Below are 22,383 nucleotides of genomic sequence, written 5' to 3'. Positions count from 1 at the left end.
TGGTTTAGTAATTTCCTTCATATTGTTCTTGCACATTTGGATAGATTTGTTCCTATGGATTTCAGTTTTGTTACTATCATGATTGGCATCTTTTATGTACATTTTCTACTTAGCTAATAGTAGTATTTAAGACCACCATCGACGTCTTATGTTTATTTTTTATGTAACTACCATGATGTTCTTCCCTTTCAATAGTTTAGCCTCTTTAGGGAAAAAATGTATTTTTCAGCTAGTTAAGACCTTAAATATAATGCGCAGTAGCAAGGGTGACATGGCCATAAATAACTCTTCTTAACTAAAAGTAAAGAGTTATTTCATTTTCACCCTATTTGTTCTGGGTTTTTGGTCGATAACTTTAATCAGGTTGTGGGGAGACCTCCTTATTGGCCTGTTTCATTAATTTTTCAGTAAAGAAAGTGTCAAGTCATATCTAGTTTCCTTTCTTTCTGTATCTGATGAAATAAACATGTAATTTTTCTTCTTTAATATGTTAACATAGTATATCACATGGTAAGAACTTTAGTTTTTGGCGCTGGTCCTGGGGCTTGGGTCTAGGCATGATCCTTAAACTTGTTTTACTCAAGGCTGGTGCTCTACCATTGAGCCACAGTTCAACTTCCAGCTCTTGAGGGGTTAATTGGGGATATACATGTCATGGACTTTCTTTCCTGTGCACACTGGCTTCAAACTGTTCAAACTGCTATCTTTAGATCTCAGCCTCCTAGTAGATTAGACTATAGCATTTTTGGGTAGGTTGTTGTATTATATTTGCTAAAATGTTAAGATTTTTGGTTCCATATTCATATTTGAGATTTGTTTCAATTTTGCCTCTTTTATAAATTGTTTTGGCTTTTAGACTAGAATTCTACCATCACAAATGAGTTGTGTAGTTTTATTTATGTCTATTCTTTGCAAATACACACACACATATTGCACTTAAATTTATTTCACTTTGCAGGCAACGTGTCATTACAAACTGAAGGAAGTATGAGGCTAACCATTACCAAGTGGTTATTAGCACCAAATTTGTAAAGCAGGAACACCTTATATCTCTATTAGTACAGGATAATGTTTTTTGAATGCATAGTTAGATTAATTCAAAATGTGTATTAGAAACTATACGGCAGTCACTTAAAATGTTTAGAAAAAAATATAAATCTATATTAAGAGAGAAACTAAAATGTAAACATATAAAATACTCAGTTAAAATGAGATAAAACAGCCAGGCACTGGTGACTCATGCCTATAATCCTAGCTACTCAGGAGGCTGAAATCTGAGGATTGAGGTTCAAAGCAGCCCAGGTAAGAAGGTCTGTGAGACTCTTATCTCCAGTTAACCCCCAGAAAACTGGAGTTGGGACTGTGGCTCAAGTGATAGAGTGCTGGTCTTGAGCTGAAGAGCTAGGGGACTGTGCCAAGCCCAGAGTTCAAGTCCCACAACTGAAAAAAAAAAAAAAAGATAAAACAGAAAATGAAGAAATAAAGGATACACGAAGCAAACTTAAGGAATAGAAGACAGAATGATATCAATCCCAACTACATCAACATCATTCAGTGTTAATGGCCTAAAAATAACACATAAAAGAGAGATTGTCAGATAACTTACAAAAACTGAGCCAACTCAGAGTGCAAAACTGGACTAAGAAATAATGGCTGGGATTTCCGCCAATAAAGTAAAAAATAGGAGGCTCTACCTAAAGCAAAACTGAAGCAAAAAGGGTGGTATGGCCTATGAGGTAGAGTGCTCGCCTGGAAAGATTGTGAAGCCCTGGGCTCAACACCCCAATAGGAAAGGGAGAGAGGGAAGAAAAGAGGAAGAAAGAGAGGAAGAGAAGGAAGGAAGGAAAGAAGGAGGGAAGGAGGGAGGGAGAGAAGGAGGGAGGGAGGGAGGGAGGAAGAAAGGAAGGTAAGAGGGAAGGAAGGAAAGAAAGAAAGAAGGAAGGAAGGAGGAAAATAATGGATAAAGTCTTTGACATTTGGCAAATAATAGAAAACTACAAGTTGAAGAAGCAAGTCTCAAAAAATGCAAATTTATACCAAGATACAACATCCATATCCAACTTGTGAAAACTGAAAACAGAAGATAAAGAAAAATCTTCAAAGCTGTGAGAGAAAAATGTGGCTTCCTAGATACTCAGGGGGCTTGCAATTTGAGAATTGGAGTTCAAGGCCAGCCCTACCAGAAAGACTGAAGCTCTTATCTCAATTAATCAGTTAAAAAAAAAAGCCAGAAGTAACTATGTGGTTCAAGTGGTTAAAAAAACCAAAACACTAGCCTTGAATGGAAAAAGAAAAGCCAAAGTACAAGGCCATGAATTTCAGGCCCTGAATTCAAGCCCCCAGTACAGGCACACATGTGTCTAGGCGTGCACACATGTGTCTAGGTGTACACACACACATACACACACACACACACACACACAGAGGTACCTGTTCCATGGTAGTAATGATTTAAATGCAGGCATATTTTTTTTTTCCATCAAAAACATGGTGACTGTAAGGAAGTAACACAACAGTTTTTAAGTGCTGAAAGGAAAGAATTGTCTAACTAGAGTCTATTCCAGTGAAAATCTCCTTCTGAAATGAAAGAAAAGTAAGCCATCTCAGATGAAGAAACCTATGGGAATTTGTTAACAGAAAATCTACCTAATAAATATAGCTAAAATTTTTTCTTAAAACAAAGGAAATAACAAAAGAAAGAAACTTGAAGCATCAGGTGGAAAGAAAGAAGAAAAAAACAGAAAGGTAAAAATAGGTGAAATGATCTAATTCTCCTTTTGAGTTTTCCTAAATTAATTTTGATGGCTGTAGGAAAAAATTATGACACAAGCTGGCATGGCTGTCTATGCTGAAAGGCACAGTAGTAAGACCATCATTGTTCACAAGCTGTTGATATGTGTAGTCTAAAGTTGGAAAGAATCGAGGCTGAAGCTAGTGACTCCATCCTTTAAATGTTTTCATTTAAAAAAAATTTCAGGAACTAATATTTGATATTCATCAATTGCCTGTTTAATTTCTTTTTCCTATTATCTTCAAATACCATTTAATGTGATTGCTCTGATTAGGAAAGTAGTGTTTGTTGAAAGATGACATTATTCTGAAATGACTGATATCTGTTTTCATTATGCATATATGTATACATGTAGGTATATGCTATGCATAATATGTATATATGCATGTATACGTATTTATACATACACAACTGTTTAGTAGGATTTCACTGAATGTTGGTTAAAAAGTGGCACATTGGGATTTGGAGTGGTTATTAAGTTATTTGCACTTTTAGTTAAGTTAGAGTTTTGAAATGAATTTTTGTTACAGACTATTCAAGTTATTCTATTTTAAACTTATGAATAAAAAATAATGCAGGAATTTAAAATAATTCTTACCTGGAAGCTGGTGACTCATGCCTGTAATCCTAGCTACTCAGAAGGCTGAGGTCTGAGGATCTGATGTTTGAAGCAAGCCTGGGCAGAAAAGTCTGTATGATTCTTATTTCCAATTAACTAGCAAAAAGCTGAAAGTGGAGTAAGCTCGAGTAAGTAGAGTGCTAGTCTTGAGCAAAAAAGCCAAGGGAGAGCTTGAGATCCTGAGTTCAAGCCCACTACTGATACACATAATTAATAACTATTACTAAGAATGAATCTTAAAGGAATAATAATTAAAGGACATTTTTATTTTAGAATATTAATGATTCTCAAGTTGAATTACACAAAAGCGGCGTATTCTGAAATTTAAAATATTCTACCAAAAATGATTTCCTAGGCCTATCAGCAAATTGTCCAGGCTAATGTTTTAATTTTCAAACCAAACACTGCATTATCTCAATTCTTTGAGATAACCTCTTTATGACAAGCTTTTGACCAGCTCGATTGGTTAGTGGAATTTTGTCAAAATAAATGTTCACAACCTAATATAACAATGATTGTTTTAAGAACTAAATCCCCAAATCTCAGTGGTCTAGTAGTAGAAATTTCTCAGTGGCATGACAGTCCAGTGCTAAGTATCTGGAGAGGGCCTTGTATGTGGCCCTTGTGGCTTTTCCATTCATTTAGGATTTAGGGAAAACCCACCAGAAGGAAGACATAAGCTTCTTAATTTCTACTCCAAAGTGAAAGGCATCTGCAGCTGCCTCAGCCCTGAATGAACAGGAGACTTCTCACATTGCTTTAGCCTGGGGTCCCTTACGTGAGAGAGGCAGAGAAATGGAAGGTCTGCCTGAGTAGCTGCTTCTTGCCTATGGCTCTGCACTAATCACAATGCTTTGCTAGTCCATAAAGCGTCTCTCCCTTATCACAGGGAGCTAGTGCAGGGGAATGTAGGGTTCACCCCATGTGTCTCCCGTCTTTCAGTAATCACAGCCCGAGTTGGTTGCTGTATAATTCTGTAAAGAGTTATTTTGTGTACTTTGTCTTGGATTTCTAGTTACTGTAACACCAAAGTGATTCTGATACTATCCCTTCAATTGTGGATGGAACAGATAGTGCTACTTCACTGGGTTTAATCCAGCAGTTCCTAAACTCAATTGACCACAGAGACCCTTTTCTTTATCTTTAATTATCACTAAAGTACTTAGGAAAACATTATTTGCAGAGAAAAGAGTAGAATGGTCCAGCCTTCATGCCTTTACTCAACCCCTCATAGTTTTTGCTTTTGTCATTGTTTTCAATTTTGCTTTTGTTTTATTGTAACTGCTTTTCCTGTTGAGAAATCTGAGTTTGAGTTCATTATTGGTGAGGAGTTAAGATAGCTGAAATAGGCAAGAATACATGGGGCTGAAAAGTAATTACAGTTGATTACAGGTTCAAGTATTCACAATGCTCTGCAGTTCAAACACTTGGATGATCAGAGTAGAGAGGGAAGGGTTTGGGTTTATGTGACTTAGTATCTATGGAATCTTTGGTTTCTTGCTTATTAACTCTCTATGGCTATAGGTTTTCATTTTGTTTTGCTTTGCTTTGTTTTTAATGCAGATAAATGTTGGGTACTGGCAATTTGGAGTTTGCCATTCCTGTTACTGATACCCCAGCCCCACAGGCTTACCAGGCACTGTTTCTCTCTCTCTCTCTCTCTCTCTCTCTCTCTCTCTCTCTCTCTCTCTCTCTCTCTCTCTCTCTCTCTCTCCCCCTCTCTCTCCCTCTTTCTCCCCCCTTCTCTCTCTCCCCTTCTCTCTCTCTCCCTCTTTCCTCTCCCTCCCCCTCCCTCTGTCTCTGTCTCTGTCTCTGTCTCTGTCTCTTTCTCTGATCCTGGGTTGAACTCAGGGCCTGGACACTTTCCTGGACACTGATCTTTTTCCGCTCAAGGCTAGCGTTCTACCCCTTTGAGCCACAACACCATTTCCAGTTTTCTGATGGCTAATTTGAGATAAGCCCCACAGACTCTCCTACCAGGGCTGGCTTTGAACCATGATCCTTAAATCTCAGCCTCTTGAGTCTCTAGGATTACAGGCAAGAGCCACCAGTGCCCAGGTAGGCCCTCTCATATTGATTCCCAAGTACTGGAATATGCCAACATTTAGGACATAAGGGGGTAGGGAGAGGCGGGTTGCTATCAGGGAGCATTTCCAGGTACTCCTTGGTAGGAAATTACTTGAAGACTTCTTGGAAAAGAAGAGACTTGATTCTCTAAGATTGTGAGAGTTTGTTGTGACTTACTTTGTCATTCTATATCAATATTTACTTTTGAGCTTAGTTTTATGTTTGGTATGTTGGATCTGTTCTTGAAGAGGACTCCTCAAACTACATGTTTCAGGTCCAAATTACATGGAACCACTTCTGCCTGAGATTCTGGTGTCATCACCTGAAAATTCCCAGAATGCCCTCCTCAGAGCCCACTCCCATGGCTAGAGGGCATAGAACTTGCCCAGCATCCTGCAGAGCTCTCCACAGTACCACTGGGACGAAGGTCTAGCTGTATGAGCTTCTGCCAAGACACAGCCCCTCCCTATCCCTACATACACAGCTCTGAATACATGGGGAAATGATCTGGGCATGAAGCTTAGGACCCATAATGTAGAAGAGGTTAGGAGGGAGAGCTGAGGCATGGGCCTTAGCACAGTGAGGCATTAGAACCTCAGAGCCACCCCTCTCATCCATTGTAGGTTACATTAGACAGACAGACATTCTTTTAGGAAATAGAACCATTATGGAAGTATATACATTATTTGCCTGTGGGATGTCTTTTCAAGGTTAATAAAGTCTGTTAAATTCCTGAGCTCTCCAACATTTCAGTCTGTACAGTGACTCTTGCATGGATTTAGACCAGAAGTTGAACAAAACCAGAGAAGCATTTACTGAAAGACCCCCGTCGGCGTGGGGTGCCCTTCGATCTGAAGAGACCCTTCCCCAAGGAACAACGAGACCACTTGTGCGGATGCAAACAGCAAGAGGTTTATTCGGGCATGCCTCGGCTCCCAGGTGCACTCAACCTCGAGATCCACAAGGTTCGGGTTGAGTGTCTGGGAACCGGTTACACGGGTACCCGGGGCGACAAAGTCTATCGGGAGACTTGCGCGCCGAGTGCTTGAAAGCACCCTCTTTTTATGGACAGCAGAAGCAAGGTTACAGAAGCGAGATGCTTGGTTACAGAATATTGATTGGTTAATTTCAAATTACGCTCAGGGTGGGGATTGGTCAGGTTAAGCTGGCCAGATGGGGCAGGTGGGGTTGGGGGAAAGCTGACGTGTCGGTACTTGCCCCGGCAAGTCTGTGCTGGTCGTCATGCACCGAAACTGTTCGTTCCCTAATTTTGACAAGTGGTTTATTACCTCCTGACCTACCCTGCCATTATAGCTAAGTTTTACAGGAAGGGACGGGAGGGTCGGCTATTTTTCAGGAATGCCTGGCTTTAGGGCATGTAATGACTTGCCTGTGTCCTGCTTCGCTCTCTTAGGTATGCAGGGGAAGGGGCAGCAGTTTTCCTTAAAGGGCTCAATGGGGGGCTCAATGGGTGAACATATACTGGAGTCTGGGGTCTTTTCATTCCCCCATTTTCTTTTTGCCTGAATGAAATCCTTCATTCAACTGGAGATTCCTCCGTTAATTTAAGTTGATGATATTGTTGGGTTAATACTAGGGCCTGCACGACCGATAGGCGGTCCTTACAAATTGTATTAGGCGATTTACGATGCAGGGGCCCACAGTAAGGATTAACATGAGGAGTATTAGGGGTCCCATTAAGGATGATATTAGGGTAGTAAACCATGGAGTCCACAACCCTTCATACCAAGTTTGTTGAGACTCAAATTCTCGCTGTCTATTGTTTAATCTTTCTTGGAGTTTGTCTAGGGTCCTGATTACCACTCCTGTTTTGTTAGCATAAAAACAACATTCTTCCTTTAAGGCTGCACATAGGCCCCCTTCCTTTAGAAAAAGCAAGTCTAACCCCCTTCGATTTTGGAATGCTGAGTGCTGAGTGCGATTTTACGGAGTTTGTCAGCGCCCAGACAGACTAATGTAGAGGATAACAAACTTTTATCAGCAAAAGGTTATACAATCTTGCTGCAAGGCTTCGTTCTTGGATGGTCACCAGCTGGTCGCCTGATATACCAGCTGTACTTGTAAGCTCCAATTTTAAGACATACTCATACCATTTGCGACATACTTAAACTTTCTGAGGTTTGTCTTAAAGACAATCCTTACTTTTCAAATTTCCCCAATTCTCTTTCCAAGGCTTTCTTTACTTCCTTCTTTCTTTACAATTCCTTTCCCAAGGCTTTCATTACCACCCTCTTTTTTACAATCCCTTGACCATCTTTGTGGCTGTAGTTTAAAACTGCCCAATTTTTCCTTTGGCTTGCGGAACCTTTATCTTAGAACAGCCTTAAGGCACCACCGTGATGCAGAAGCTTGCTAGATTTTAAGGCTAAGAGTATTACCTCTATTGATAACACACTCAGGTTATTACCATATCAGAGTCAAACTAGGCTGTGAACATAAAGTGGATTTCCAGTTACTATGCACTGAAGTGCCTAAAACAAGCAAGCCAGTGATATCCTTGTCCCCAATATCCACTGTGGGAAGAGAGGGTTTCTGGATATCACCCAAAAGAATGTCTCACAAGATCTTAGATTTAGCAGCTTTCAACCAGGAAGCCGACTCAGGTGATGGAATCAAGCAGGAGTTCCTCCAAGTGACTGTCAGGCCGTCGTTGAACTTTACCCATTAAGGTGTACAGCAGCAGCAGCAGCAACCGCAACAGCAGGGTCTCTCAGTGGCTCCAAGGGACTGTCGTCACACCTCATGCTGGGCTGTAAATTCCTACACAGACTGGTTAAAGATACATTGCCTAGGCTTGGCAGGCTTTGATCCTGCTGGTTTTTAAGATCTTTTAAACAATAGCTCAGGACAATTTACCAAAATCACAACTTTTTACTAACCAGATATTTTTGTAAATAGACACAGAAGGCTTAGTCTTGTAACCATCTCTGACAAATGCAGTCTCCACACCTTGCACACCTACAACAGTTAACACTATTTTTTATGCCCTTATTAAAAATTATTTTATCTATTTTGCCTCATTTTTCCAAAACTGACTCTGGACTCTTGATCTTAAAATGGGGGTAGAAGGGCGAAGGTCCATCTTCTGTAACTTCTTCAAGCTGACTTTAGGGGCGTTGATCTTACCTAGCCAGGAGCCTATAACCTTACAAAGAGGCCATCAGGGTTAGAAGTCATTAAGAACAATATTTAACTTTTGACAACTGCACAGACCTTTTCTCCAGCTATAGTAGTATAGCTTGTCTAGCACTCTGGTTTGTAAAAGCATCTTTCTGGATGACTTAGGAATGTGATCTCTAGTAACCCTAACACAATGCCTGAGTTACCTTTGCAGGCCTTTAGACAGATATCAATAGAAACACACTCTCAGGTTTACAAACTTTTTCCTGAGAAGATGAATTTCATGTAACTGGTGTCAGCTCAATATTACCGCCAATTAGAGCTTTTGGCACATAAAGGGGTTAAGATTTAAACTACCCCCCACATTTTATAACATTAGCTTTTTACTATCACAGAGGACTGGCAAGTTCCTGTCCCTTACAAGGTAGTCATGAACATTAGGCATGCTTCCAAACTATCTTCCTATGACCTCCCGGCTCTGACCAGTTTTGAAGGGCCACGCACAAATGACTCTAGGATCTGACATTTCTGCCATCCAAGCAGTGGCTTACTGCCTCTGGATGCTCCACCATTGCTTTTTGTCCCAGGAGTGTCTTCTCTACATTGGGATAAATGCCTCATTGGCATTTTCCTTAGCTGGTTGCTGGACTTGAACTCAGGGCCTGAGCACTGTCTCTCAGCTCTACAGCTCAAGGCTAGCACTCTGCCACTTTGAGTCCCAGACTCGGGGCTTGAATGCTGTCCCTTAACTCTTCAGTCCAGGGCTAGTACTCTGCCACTGAGTCCCAAAGCATTTCTGCTTGCTCTTTCAGCTTTCTGCTGGCTGAGTAGAGGTGACAGTCTCGCAGGGACCTTTTTGTGCCCGGGCTGGCTTTGAACCAGTTTGCAGATCAATGAGTCTTACAAAAGGCCATTTTACTCCAATTAAAAGCAACAAGGTGGTCAACACAGAAGTAGCTTTTAAGCATGCTCTTACCTGAAACATTAAGAGTCAAAGTTACATCTGACAACTTGTAAGAATCCTCTGTGCTTTGCTTTGGGCTTGCTGGAAACTTAAAAAACCTAGAAGAGCAAACTAGAATAGCAATTATTTTGATAATCCTAATTTTTTCTTTTTTTCCTTTTTTTTTTTTTTTTTTTTTTTTTGCACATTGAGGCCAATGTCAAGAATGATTTTACATTTAAACTTTATATCCAAAAATCCATTCCCTATTTTTTAAACCTCTTATTAATCACCTTTAATATTTTATACTTTAGTTTTCATTTGCATTTTGAAAAGATCCCTTGAAATCTTGAGGCCAAGTGTCACTCATTGTCTCTTGGCTGCTTGTTTTAAAACAGACACACATTAAGATTTTTAAACTCAAATGACAATTTTCCTTAATGCAAGAATTACAGTCACCTTTACTATACCACAAAGCTAGATTTAACATCTTTATAACTTTTTAAAAACATCCTAATTGCAGAACATAATTGAAAGTAAGCCACATTATACAAATAACTTTTTACCCTCTTTTTAAGGCCTTCCTAATTTTAATGTTAACACATCCAAGGGAAAGTTTTAGCAATACTAATCAGATCATCACATCATTCATTTTAACCATCATGTTTTCAGTGCCTATCTGCAGGGAAAAGAGACAGAACAACGATGGGCCACTTGGCCCCTCCTATGGAATAGGCAGGCACACACCCAATCTGACTCTTTAGGGTTAGATGAACTGCGTTTGTGCCAGTTTGCCTCATCATGCTTGGACTCCTCCCAGGGCCTGTCCCACTGCATGACCAGCTGAACTGCGCTTCTGCTTGTTCACCCTTCACCCCTAAAGATAGGTCTTCTGTTGGTTTCTAAGTTTTTCCCCGTCTCTTCTCTTGGTTCTCAAATGAAATACAGTTTTAGATAGAACAGGTAACATCTTTGACAGTGTTAAACTAACCTTTACATTTAAATTTCTAATTTTTATCCCCAAATTTTAGCCAAGGGAATTAGACCCCAAACAGCCAATGCATTTTTGTTAAGCCAGATAACTTGATTACAGTATAAACAGACTTATGCATTTTAAAATATTAGTTTTTAAAATACCAGATTTTCTAATTTGCAAGTTAAAGAACCTTTTAAAAAGCCATTTAAAACAATGTGAAGATTTTTAAAATTTTTTGGTAATGTCCAAACCTCATAACCTTTTGAAATTTAAATTTAAATCACCCAATTGTTACAGCATGCTGACAATTTTTTATCTTTGAACACGTTCACAGACACACACAAAACACACAGATCTTAAAGCGCGCAAAAATCAAAATCAGTTGTACGTACACTTTCTAAAGGTTTTAAACAAAAAATTTAAGACAGTATTTTTTTTTAGAACTAGGTACCTTTGTTGTGCTTCATTTTCACAGAGCTTGCTTGTTAGCAAGGCTTTTGAATCTCTTCTGAGTTGGAGGAGGGCTGAGGGAGGGAGTCACCTAAGACTAAACTGGCCTGATTTTTTTTTTTAACCCAATTTTAGACAGAACTAGCTGAAAAGTCCAATCCAGGTACACAGCCTTCTACGCCCTCACCTGTCCTCCAGCAGCCTCCACTGGGAGAAGGTGCAGCCTGAGGCTTGAAGGGAACCAAACTAGCCCAGTAACCCTTCATGCCTCGCGGGGAGGGTGGGCATAGCAGGTCTGTGACCAGGCCCCGCTGGAACTTTTATTCCCTCAGAGATGTTTAAATAAATAAATAACAAAAACACAGATAAACACAAAAACCAAGGATCCACATTTAAAACTGGTACCAATTCTAAAAACAGAACTAGACAAGAACTGAAGGCTGAGTTGGGGACTAATGGGCCCCAGTTTATCCCTACCGGAACTCTGTGCTGTTCCCACTCAGCAAGCTGAATCCAGAGTCTGCTGGGTGAGCCTGCCACACTCACCCAGAACTTTCCTACCCCATAAAACAAACACACTAAAGTTAACAAGACAAACATGTGGCCACAAAGACAAAATCAAGTCTCAGTGAATGGGGCGACATCTCACCACCATTCACTTACCAGGGGACTCAACCCCCCTACTCACCTCCGGAGGATTTTTCTCTTAGAGTCCTGCAGACGTTGACCCGGGGGTCTTCCAAGGCAGAGGCGAATTCCCAGTCATCTTGGGGCAAGGGAAGGAGGTCCCTAGCGGCCGTTCCCTCAGACTGACAGGTTCTCCCCCACGCTCAGACCCCCGAGCCAAGGCCCGAGGCTGAGATCTAACTGAGGCCACCTGCAGATGGTCAGTGGCAATTTCATAATTGACAAACAAGCAAGTTCCCAAAACCTGACAATCTCGGCTCAGGCTGTGACTTCCAGTGATCTATAGTCAGACTTAAGGGGGTTGTTAGTTGCTGCCCCATCCCTTTAAGGACAACAAAACAGACAACAGAAACAATTAACACTAAACAGAAACACAAAAACAGACAGGCGCCAAACAGAAAAAGCGACTTCAGATGGGAGTGGCCGACCATGGCTAAACTCCCCGGGAAGGAGAGAGAGCTGAGGTTGGGAAATTGGAGAGGGAAGGAGTGGGGGAGAGAGCTGAGGGGCAGATGGAAGGGTTAAGGGGGTAGGGATTTGGGGGGCCGGGGTAGATAAGAAGGGTTTCATCCACGGGGGAGGTTCTAAAATAAGAGCTTCCCAAGTAACAATATAGGGGACCTGGTCTGGGTGTCCGTGCGGTCCCGGGTCCATGACTTTGGCCTTGATCTGTAAGGCAATGGTTAGGTTAAAGGTTCCTTCACGTGGCCAGCCACAGTTGAAAGTGGGCCATTCTGATGAACAAAAAGTTATCCATTTTCTTTTTTTAACTTCTACTGAAAGATTGTGAGCTGATGTTTGCACATCCCTCCAGTTCTGTAAAGTAAGGTTAAGTGGTGTCGCGACAGTTTGTCCCATTTTAAAACTGTTAACGAACACAAAAACAATACAGACAACAATTCAAACAACAATACAGACAACACTTGGCTTCGCTGCGCGCTGTTGTTAATAAACTGAAAGCAAAACCTGATAGAGACCTGTGTAGTTTTAACTTAAGGTTTTCACAGTAACACACTCTCCCAAATTTTCCACAGCGAAGGCAAAGACAGCAGATCAACAGAAAAACAAACCACAAGGGCAGAAGCAATGCAAGCAACCAAAACTCTACAACAAACAACATTACAATTATAACTGGTCACGTTACTTTTTCGCTGCGCGGTTTTGGCGATCAACCGAAGGCAAAAACCAGACGGAGACTCGTCTCCCAAGCAATCACGCGTCTAAAAAGGACGGAGTTCCAGAAAACAGGCGGGCCACTTTTTCAGGCCCCGGACGAGCCACTCTTTCAGGCTCCGGACGGGTCACTTTTTCAGACCCCGGATGGGCCACTCTTTCAGGCCCCGGACGAGCCACTCTTTCAGGCTCCGGACGGGTCACTTTTTCAGACCCCGGACGGGCCACTCTTTCAGGCCCCGGACGAGCCACTCTTTCAGGCTCCGGACGGGTCACTTTTAAGTCTGCTGAGTGAGCCTGCCACGCTCACCCAGAACTTTCAGACCCCGGATGAGCCACTTTTTCAGGCTCCGGACACCCCCAAGACGTCTCCTGGGGGCTGCGGTCGGGAGTACGAGCTCGTCAGCTCCTCCACGGGTCCGCCAGATACAGACGAGTACGGCCGAACTCACCAGATTCGCAAGCGCACAAAAATTGCCCACACAAGACTTCAGACAGCTTACAGACAACACACAGACAATGCACAGACAATACACAGACGCTGGCCAGCTTACCTCCCGAAAATGGGTCGGTGGTCCCTGGGTGGGGGTCTCTATCCCGGACGAGCCCCCAGAATGAAAGACCCCCGTCGGCGTGGGGTGCCCTTCGATCTGAAGAGACCCTTCCCCAAGGAACAACGAGACCACTTGTGCGGATGCAAACAGCAAGAGGTTTATTCGGGCATGCCTCGGCTCCCAGGTGCACTCAACCTCGAGATCCACAAGGTTCGGGTTGAGTGTCTGGGAACCGGTTACACGGGTACCCGGGGCGACAAAGTCTATCGGGAGACTTGCGCGCCGAGTGCTTGAAAGCACCCTCTTTTTATGGACAGCAGAAGCAAGGTTACAGAAGCGAGATGCTTGGTTACAGAATATTGATTGGTTAATTTCAAATTACGCTCAGGGTGGGGATTGGTCAGGTTAAGCTGGCCAGATGGGGCAGGTGGGGTTGGGGGAAAGCTGACGTGTCGGTACTTGCCCCGGCAAGTCTGTGCTGGTCGTCATGCACCGAAACTGTTCGTTCCCTAATTTTGACAAGTGGTTTATTACCTCCTGACCTACCCTGCCATTATAGCTAAGTTTTACAGGAAGGGACGGGAGGGTCGGCTATTTTTCAGGAATGCCTGGCTTTAGGGCATGTAATGACTTGCCTGTGTCCTGCTTCGCTCTCTTAGGTATGCAGGGGAAGGGGCAGCAGTTTTCCTTAAAGGGCTCAATGGGGGGCTCAATGGGTGAACATATACTGGAGTCTGGGGTCTTTTCATTACGTTGTCTAGGATCTTTCTTGCTCACCTTTAAGCTTTCATGTGTTCTGAACACATGATGGAAGGGTTGACTGCTGGAAAGAAGGTGAAGAACAATGCAGCCTGGAAAGCAACGTTCCCATAACAAGTGTGATTAGAAATGAGCTCAGCAGGCTCCCAGGGGGAGGGGCTGGGGAGGAGGGGTAAGTGCAATTCCTACAGCTTTATGGAGACTCAAGTCAACTTTCTCCAGTGTTTGGCTTCAAGGTGTCAGCTTAGGTTTTATAGGTCAACAGGGTTGCTCTAATGATTATCCAAGTTTCTCCCGGTTCAGTGGGGAAGGCTTGGTTTATGGAATTACCTGCCCAGTCAGCAGGCTGGGTGTTAGAATTCTGAGCAGACTGCCCCCTCCTTCTAGAGAGCAGCGGGCAGCAAAATAGGCCCGGAAATTCCTGAGCATCGGGAAGCCAGCGCTAATGCAATTACCTGAAATAAAAGAAGGGGTCAGATAATAAGGGGCAAAGGTTTTTCCTCTTAAAGTAAAAGGCTAGGTAAACAAAACCAGCTGCCCCTGGAGCCAAGAAACTCTCCTCATTAAATGTTTTTAAGAGGCTAATGGGCATAAGTGGCTAATTGTAGCACAATCCTGAAGACTGGATCTAAGGGTCTAGAGAAGGAGGTGGGTGGGATGACATTGGGGTGCAAGCCTGGATGGCTAAATACTTGGAATAAAATTAAAATAAGAGTAAGATGCTTTGACTTTAGAGTCCCTAGTGTTCCATCAGTATCAGTATCCTAGTAATATGGGGTAGGATGTCTCCGATGGGGCCGTTTTACGTTTATATGCTACTTTAATAGGATCTGGAATAGACTTGAATAGCTAATTACAGGAAATTTCATATGTACTATAAAAATGCAAGGGATTGTACAGCAAAGTGTTAACAATGAGTCTTTAAATATTGGTCTTCCAGGTGATTCTTCACATTGTATTTCTATTTAGTTTGGGCTCATTTTCTAATTTTTCTATAATGTGCATTTGTTTCGTATATTGTTCTGAAAAATTTTAAATTCACATGGACGAGAAAATTGGTAACTGAATTGATAAGTGATTCCATTTTCTTTGCCCACTCCAACATTCTTGCCACCACCTTGCTGTATGCCCTGCCGATCTAGAGACAGCATTGCTGCTGCTGGCACTGAGCAGGCAAACCCTTTGACCATGTCTGAAGGTTTGACCTTGTCCAAAGGTTCAGCCATATTATAATCCAGCCTTTCTTGGCTTTAGATTTTGGTTCTGCAGCTCATGTACTTGTGGTGTGAGATATGCTGGGATTTCAAGGGAGTTTGGAGGAGAACTCAGGTTTGCCTAAAAGTGTTAGTCTAAGTGATTCTAAAACTTATTCTTCCAGGGTTTATGTGAAAGTTGCTAGAGCATCTTTCATTGATGATTTCCTTCCATCCTCACTCCCACCTCCTTTCTTGTCCTCTGATTTATTTTGTCTTCAAAATACTTTGTAGCCACTACTAAATTAATTAATTAACTCTTGTGGGACTGGTAGGTCACCTAGAATATCTTCATCTGTCCCATGAGAAAGAAAAGTACAGAGAGTAGCCCACAGGTAACTGGGCAGCTAGAATCTATTCATAATTCCTTTGTTAGAAATCACCATCACAGAAACTGAAGATGTGGCTCAATTGTAGAGCATTTGCCTACCATGTACAAGGTCCTGATTTCAACCAGCACTCAACTCTCCGTAAAAATCACCATCACGCCATGCTTAGCAATTTCAAATAGTTCCCACAGACTCTTCGCCTCCTTCATGTCCAAATCAATATGCTATATGGGTCCCGTCACTGTGGAGAACACTCGGACCCAAAGCTTCGTCCGTCACGGAAGGATTTTTTTTTTTTAGTTACCACAGATTGGCAATGCCAAATGGTTTCTTATAATGTCACCTTGGCAAAGGCTAAGTACGCCAGACTAACTCTCCAATAGTTTTAAGGAAAGAGGTTTAGGGATTTATTAGATTCTATCACATAGATAACTGACCCCATTTCTTAAAATTGTTGCAAAACTCAGGTGACCAAAGTTCCAATTTCTACAACAAAAGAAAAATACAAATGTAAGGTTGCAAATGAAAGTTGATGGAACTTCCCAGTATAATATGGGAATTCCTTTGATACCCAAATGTGAATTGGACTCAGACAGAATTTATTAGAAGGATATGAGATACCCAGATGTACCTTTAATACCCAAATGTGACGCAGGCAGAGATTACTAGAGGTCATTAGCAAGATGTGATGGTCAGGCAAGGGAGAAAGGGCTCTTTAGCTGGGTCAAAGCTGGAGGCAATGCCCAGGGTCATATTTAGGAAGCATTTTAAAGGGCCTTTGACATCTCTGTAAGCTTCCCTTATTTGATTAGAGAGCTCATCTGTTGCCATGGCTGCATCAGTCATTCAGATGCTGGAAAAGAGCCCTAGGTCAACATTGGCCAACTCAACTATTCTCAGGAATGTCTTCTCTTAGCTCCTACTATCTATTGTGTATTTCATCCTCCACATTCTGAGCATATTTGGTATCTAATGCTGAATCTTTCATCTTCCTTGACAATCTGTACACAGATCTCACCAGCCTATGTGTCCTTGGCACTAGTCTTCTCCAAAACTTTTTCTCTCTTAAGCTCCTTGTGGTCATTACTCTCTTCCTCACCCTCAATAGAAAGAAGCTTCATGAGACATTTCTTCACAGCCTATCACTTGTACTGCTAAATGCGTGTGCCCTTCTTTAGTGCCAGATCATTTATCACCTGCACCAGCAAGGAAGCCTTGTCTGCTGGTTTCCCCACCAATACAATTCACAGACCTCAGGAATAAAAATGGAATCCCACTTATTAGGTTTTAAATGGGGCCAAGAATGGGCTTTAAAAGGCAGAAGCCAAAGTGTGGATTGGAGTTACAGGAAGAAGAAACAGAACTGTCCTGAGTACAGAAAAATAGAACATTAGCCACAGTGCACAGTAACAGCAAACAGATTTCCCTCTGCTCCTACCTGCTGGGAATCCAGAATCTATTCTTGCTGCCCTGTATCTCTCTTAGTCAAATCCTACAGTTACAGAGGCTCCTCCTGCCCACCCACCCTGTTGTCTTTCAGTCAGTTTCTGCTACCTCAGGCTTTTAAGAGACCTGACAGATGTCAGGTGCTGATGGCTCATGCCTGTAATTCTAGCTACTCAGGAGTCTAAGATCTAAGGACAGAGGTTCAAAGCCAGCCTGCGCAGCAACATTTGTTGAGATTCTTATCTCCACTTAACCACCAGAAAAAGCAGAAGTGGAGCTGTGGCTTAAAGTGATAGAATGCTTGCCTTGAGCAAAAAAGCTTAGCAACAGCGCCCAAGCCCCAAGTACAAGCCCCATGACTAACAACACCCCCCCAAAAAAGAATGACAAATTTGATAGGTTGTTATTAAACATCTTTAATGTGCTAAATTCTGTTATCATCACCTTTCCCTATTTGATCAGTGAAAATATTTGTTTGGATTTTGTATAAAAACAATCAAAGAAAAAGGAATCCAATAGCAAGCATTAAGTGGAAACACAGAGTAAACAAGGGTTTTTTGTTTCTTTGTTTTTTGTTTTGACTCCAGATTCTATGTAATTTAAGAAAAGGAGCAAAAGAAAAGAAGGGAAGAGAAAAGGGTCCTTGGCCCTGAGCCACGGTTGGGTGGGCTAGTTGGAGTAGTCAAAAGCAAAAAACTTGCATCTGGCATCTTTATCTCAGAAAGTATTAAATGATAGGTGTTGAAAAGCCAAAATTATAAACACTGATGTTTAGTATAGTCACTGGGAGAACAAACAAAGAACAAAGAAGGAACTATAATAAATTTTATTAAATCATAGTATGTTGTCATATACTTAGACCATATAACACATAGCTACTCCATCCCAGTACATCTGTCTTTCATGTGATGTGCCTTCTAGTTCAACTTAAAGAAGCCGAGGTGCTAATAGGGAAGTACCAACAGAAGAGGTTGTTCAAATTCTAATGCAGTGAGCATGCTTGACACTGGGTGTGTTGCACATAATAAATGCTCATGGAATCTAACTATAGTGTCTGTACCATGGATGAGGTGAAATGGCATCATTGTTTTAATCCCTAATATATATCATCATCAAATAATTTTAAAACTGTGTGACCCTATAACAGAAATTCTACTTTTTAAGGGTTCTGTATTGATAAGTAATTTCCTAAATCAGTTGCCTATTTCTTATAATCCCTAATTTGTGATCTGAAAATAGGCACATTAGAAAAGAACCAAAAGTTGTTGAGTGGCTACTGTGTTCCAGGCACTTTAGGCTCAATATTCCCTTAATTGATCATCAATCCTGAGGTCCAAGTAGCTGTGCAATATCATGAAAATACAGGTCAGAAATTGACCTCAGATATGCCTGGCTTCAAAACCATACTCTTGAGTTTCAGAAGAAGCCAATGGGAGGCTGAGTTATCTCCTCCTCTGGCTTTAAGGAATGTACCTATATGCAATAAAAAGTTTTAACCATTCCAATACATCATATGTTGGTATTGATATGGGAATTTAACAGTAAGTGGCATTCTCACATAGCTCTAAGGTATGTACTAAGGGCAGATATTTTATTAAGAAATGAGAAAATCTATTATTAACCATCAGCCAATGAGACCTAAGTAGGCTAGTATAGGCACCCACAAAGCACCAGCATTTAAAAACTGATTCTATTCAGAATAGGTAAGGAGAGATTTGGGTTAACGAAGGTCACCTGACCCTAGCCAGTCTCAAGCGTGGTCTTCAGAATAAGAGACTCACAAAGGAGGTCTCCATAAAGCTGGATGGGCCTGTTTTAGTCAAATGTTCCCAACATAATGTCAGCACAACTTGATGTTTCACTTAAGCTACTAATGAAAACCAGACCCAAAGCAGAAACCAATGAACACCAGCTCTTTACTATTTCAGGGGAAGGCTCTTAGGCTTTGAGTTGAACTGTTTATTTACTTCTTTGTTGGGTCATTTGTTCACACATTTATTCATCCTAGAGGTAATTGATGGGGGTACCTTCTAAGAAATTTTGCTAGATAGAGTTGAAGACCTATACTACATGGATTGTTGTCTTGATCTTTCTTTCCTTATTTAAAGATGGAGAAATCTAAATAAATATTTGAGCATTCTGTTGAAACACTCACATTCTTTTACTACTTTAAGGTAGGGATAGCGGTAGGTATGGGATGGAGGCCTAACTCACTTGCCCAAAACAATAAAAACATACTTTTCCCCATTACCCAATTTGTATTTTGAAATTCCTGTCCGTTTCCATGCAGCAAGCTATGGGTTTTCACATGAGAAGAGTTGGAAAAAACAAACAAACAAGACACCGAAAACCTAGTATTAGCCCACAATGGAATAGAACTGGAAAAGAGAAAAGTAATTATTTGCTTGAATAGCCTCTCTGGATATGAAAAACCAAGGCAGAACCCTAAGCTGTTTACACAGGCAACAGAGAGATATCTCTGGCTAGACAAGTAGACTTTTAGTTCCCTGCTGAAGATTGCATCTGATTTCTTATTTTATTTTTATTCCAGTTGCTACATTGATGGCCGGGTGGTGAAGGTGATGGACTTCCTGAAAACTCGCCTGTTAGACACACTCTCTGACCAGATTAGGAAAATTCAGAAAGTGAGTAAAACTATCTGGGGAAGAAGAGGAGTGAGTCTGGGGGTAAGGCAAGGGTAAGGTCACAGAGTGACAGCTGGACTTTGGCATGTGGGGACCCCTTGGAGGCAAAGGGTAAAATAGTGCAGTTCAGATGGGTGTGGTCAAGAATTCCCTTACTGCTGGTGGTGAGCCATTAGTTTTTCAGAAACAGAAGGGTTTAATCATGCTATATAAAGGTTTTAAAATTCCACTTTAACAGGTGCTGGTGAAGATGTGGGGACAAAGGGAACTTTGACACACTGTTGCTGGGAATGTGGATTCATGAACACAACCGATAGGGAAATGGGTGGAGGCTCCTCAAAAACTAGAATTCTCATATGACCCAGCCATCACACTTATGCTGGGATACCCAAGGAAATAGCCAAAGGAAATGAAATCATCCTGTCCTCCCACGTGGATAGGGCCTTATTCACAATAGTCAAGACATAGAATTGATGTAGGTGCCCAACTGTCCAAAGATAGATGGATGGATAAAGGAAATGGATAAATTGTGTAACATTGTTTTCACAATGGATTTAAGTTGTGTGTATGTGTGTGTGTGTGTGTGTGCGCGCGCGCGCGCGCGCCCTCGTGCTATCTGTGAGCTTTTTTTTTTTTTTTTTTTTTTTTTTTTTTTTTTTTTTTTAAGACTAGTGCTCTACGCTTGGGCCACAGTTACACTTTGCCTTTTTGCTGGTTGTTTGGAAATAAGAGTGGACTTTTCTGCCTAGGATGGCTGTGAACCATGATCCCTAGAATTCAGTCTCCTGAGTAGCTTGGATTCTGTGATTTCTTTTTAAAAATGAATGAAATATGGTCATCTGTGGCAAAAATGTACAAAACTGGAAGATACATGTGAAGTGAAATAAGCCAGACAAATACTGCAGGCAGGTTCTCTCTCATATGTGAGAGCTAAAACTGTTTATTTCAATCTAGAAAGAGTTGAATAGTAACTACCACAGGCTAGGAAGAGGAGAATGAGAGAAAGAGGAAAGATATGTAATGAGTAGCACCATATTGTTAGACAGTCAGTTGGAATAAGTTCTAGAACACTACAGCATAGTGGGGCAACTATAGTTTACAAAAACCCTTACATAATTTGTGAATAATTAGAAGCTATGTGGTCAAAAGCCCCAAGCATAAAGAATAATAAAGATGAAAAGGCTCATTTCCTCTATTTGATCATCAGTACACACATATTGAAATGCCACACAGTACCCTATAAATATGTATAATTATTACAACTTAATGCAAAAAATAACACAAAGACTCCATGTGGAAAACCTAACAATGTTTAAAAAATTAAATTTTTCTTCATCCTTCCAACTTGGTCCTCCATTCAAAATTAAGCACAACTCTCAGTTGGTTTTTAAGGGATGAGAGGTGCTTCTTTATTTTAATAATAATATTGTAATACTTTATTTGTAAATTGAGTTTGGTCAAAAAAAAAAAGGAAAGAAAAAAAGGCCAGATTTACTTTGTTATTTTCTTTTTCACACGGATTTATCTTGGGTTAGAGAATGATCATATTCATTCTGCTCTTGACCATTATCATTCCTGAGAATTTATTTTTTCCTAGATGTCCAAGAATCAGCCAAGAATGACATATCTTTACAACAGATGTCAGTTGTCAGATAGAACCTTAGTTGGGGCTGAAAGCTAGAATACCTATGTATGAATTCTCTCTGTAGACTAGGCCTCCTCCCCTAGTTCCAAAATAAGATGTCCAATGTGTGTTTGTATGTGTGTGTGTGTGTGTGTGTGTCTGCACTTGTGCACAAGTGCAGACACACACACACACACAGAGCCATCATCAAAACTATAGATATATGATCCTCACAAAGCTATGCCACTTTTCCTAGCCCACTCTCAGAAGTCACAGAGCATTGGTTCAGTCATATTCTGTTCACTGAAGCAGTTACCAAGACTCAAAAAGTTTCAAGAAGAAAAGACATAAACTACCCAGGGGCCAATGGCTTACAATTGCAATCCTATTTACTTTGGATGAGGTATAGAGGTCATGATTTCTGCCAGAAAAATCTGTGAGACTCCACCTCCAAAACAACTAGCAAAAAGTCAGGAAGGAGCCATGGCTCAAGCAGTAGAGTGCCAGCTGAGTAAGTAGATCAGAACAAGAATAAGGCTCTGGAAAAACATATAGGACCCAAAATATTTCTGTGGTTTTTTAAAACGTACAATCTGTTACAGTTACATCCTTCTAATCTCATTTAGTGGGCCTTATAGTTCTCTCCAACTAGTTTTCTTTCCTAATTGCCCTTTTCAAAGCTCTTGCCAGATGCTACTTTACTGAGTATCTACTGGAACTGTTGCTGGATCATGGCTTCTCTAAATTTGGCCATACTGGGTAGTTTTTCCATTAGGAAACAGCGTGGACCCAGTTGTCAGAATGCCCATGATGAGTCAGTCACCATAGCCTACCATGTGTCTATCTTGGAGAAAGTAGAGCTAGGACCTGAATAGGATTACTGAACTATGATAGTTGATTTTTTTTTTTTTTTTTGTCGGTCATGG

General features: G+C 41.2%; 1 protein-coding gene across 1 annotated transcript in view; it reads left to right on the top strand.

Annotated features, from left to right (window-relative positions):
• The window catches only part of LOC138826204 (inactive heparanase-2), a 460,635-nt gene that overhangs the window by 305,861 nt on the left and 132,391 nt on the right, over positions 1-22,383 (top strand). Inside the window, exon 7 of the mRNA XM_070021377.1 lies at positions 19,740-19,833. Coding sequence (XP_069877478.1) covers positions 19,740-19,833 — 94 coding nt within the window. The remainder of the gene's footprint in view (positions 1-19,739; positions 19,834-22,383) is intronic.

This window comes from Dipodomys merriami, unplaced genomic scaffold (assembly GCF_024711535.1).
Source record: "Dipodomys merriami isolate MVZ:Mamm:240054 unplaced genomic scaffold, mDipMer1.0.p SCAF_14, whole genome shotgun sequence".
Lineage (NCBI taxonomy): Eukaryota > Metazoa > Chordata > Mammalia > Rodentia > Heteromyidae > Dipodomys > Dipodomys merriami.
This window is presented reverse-complemented; position numbering and strand designations above follow the sequence as displayed.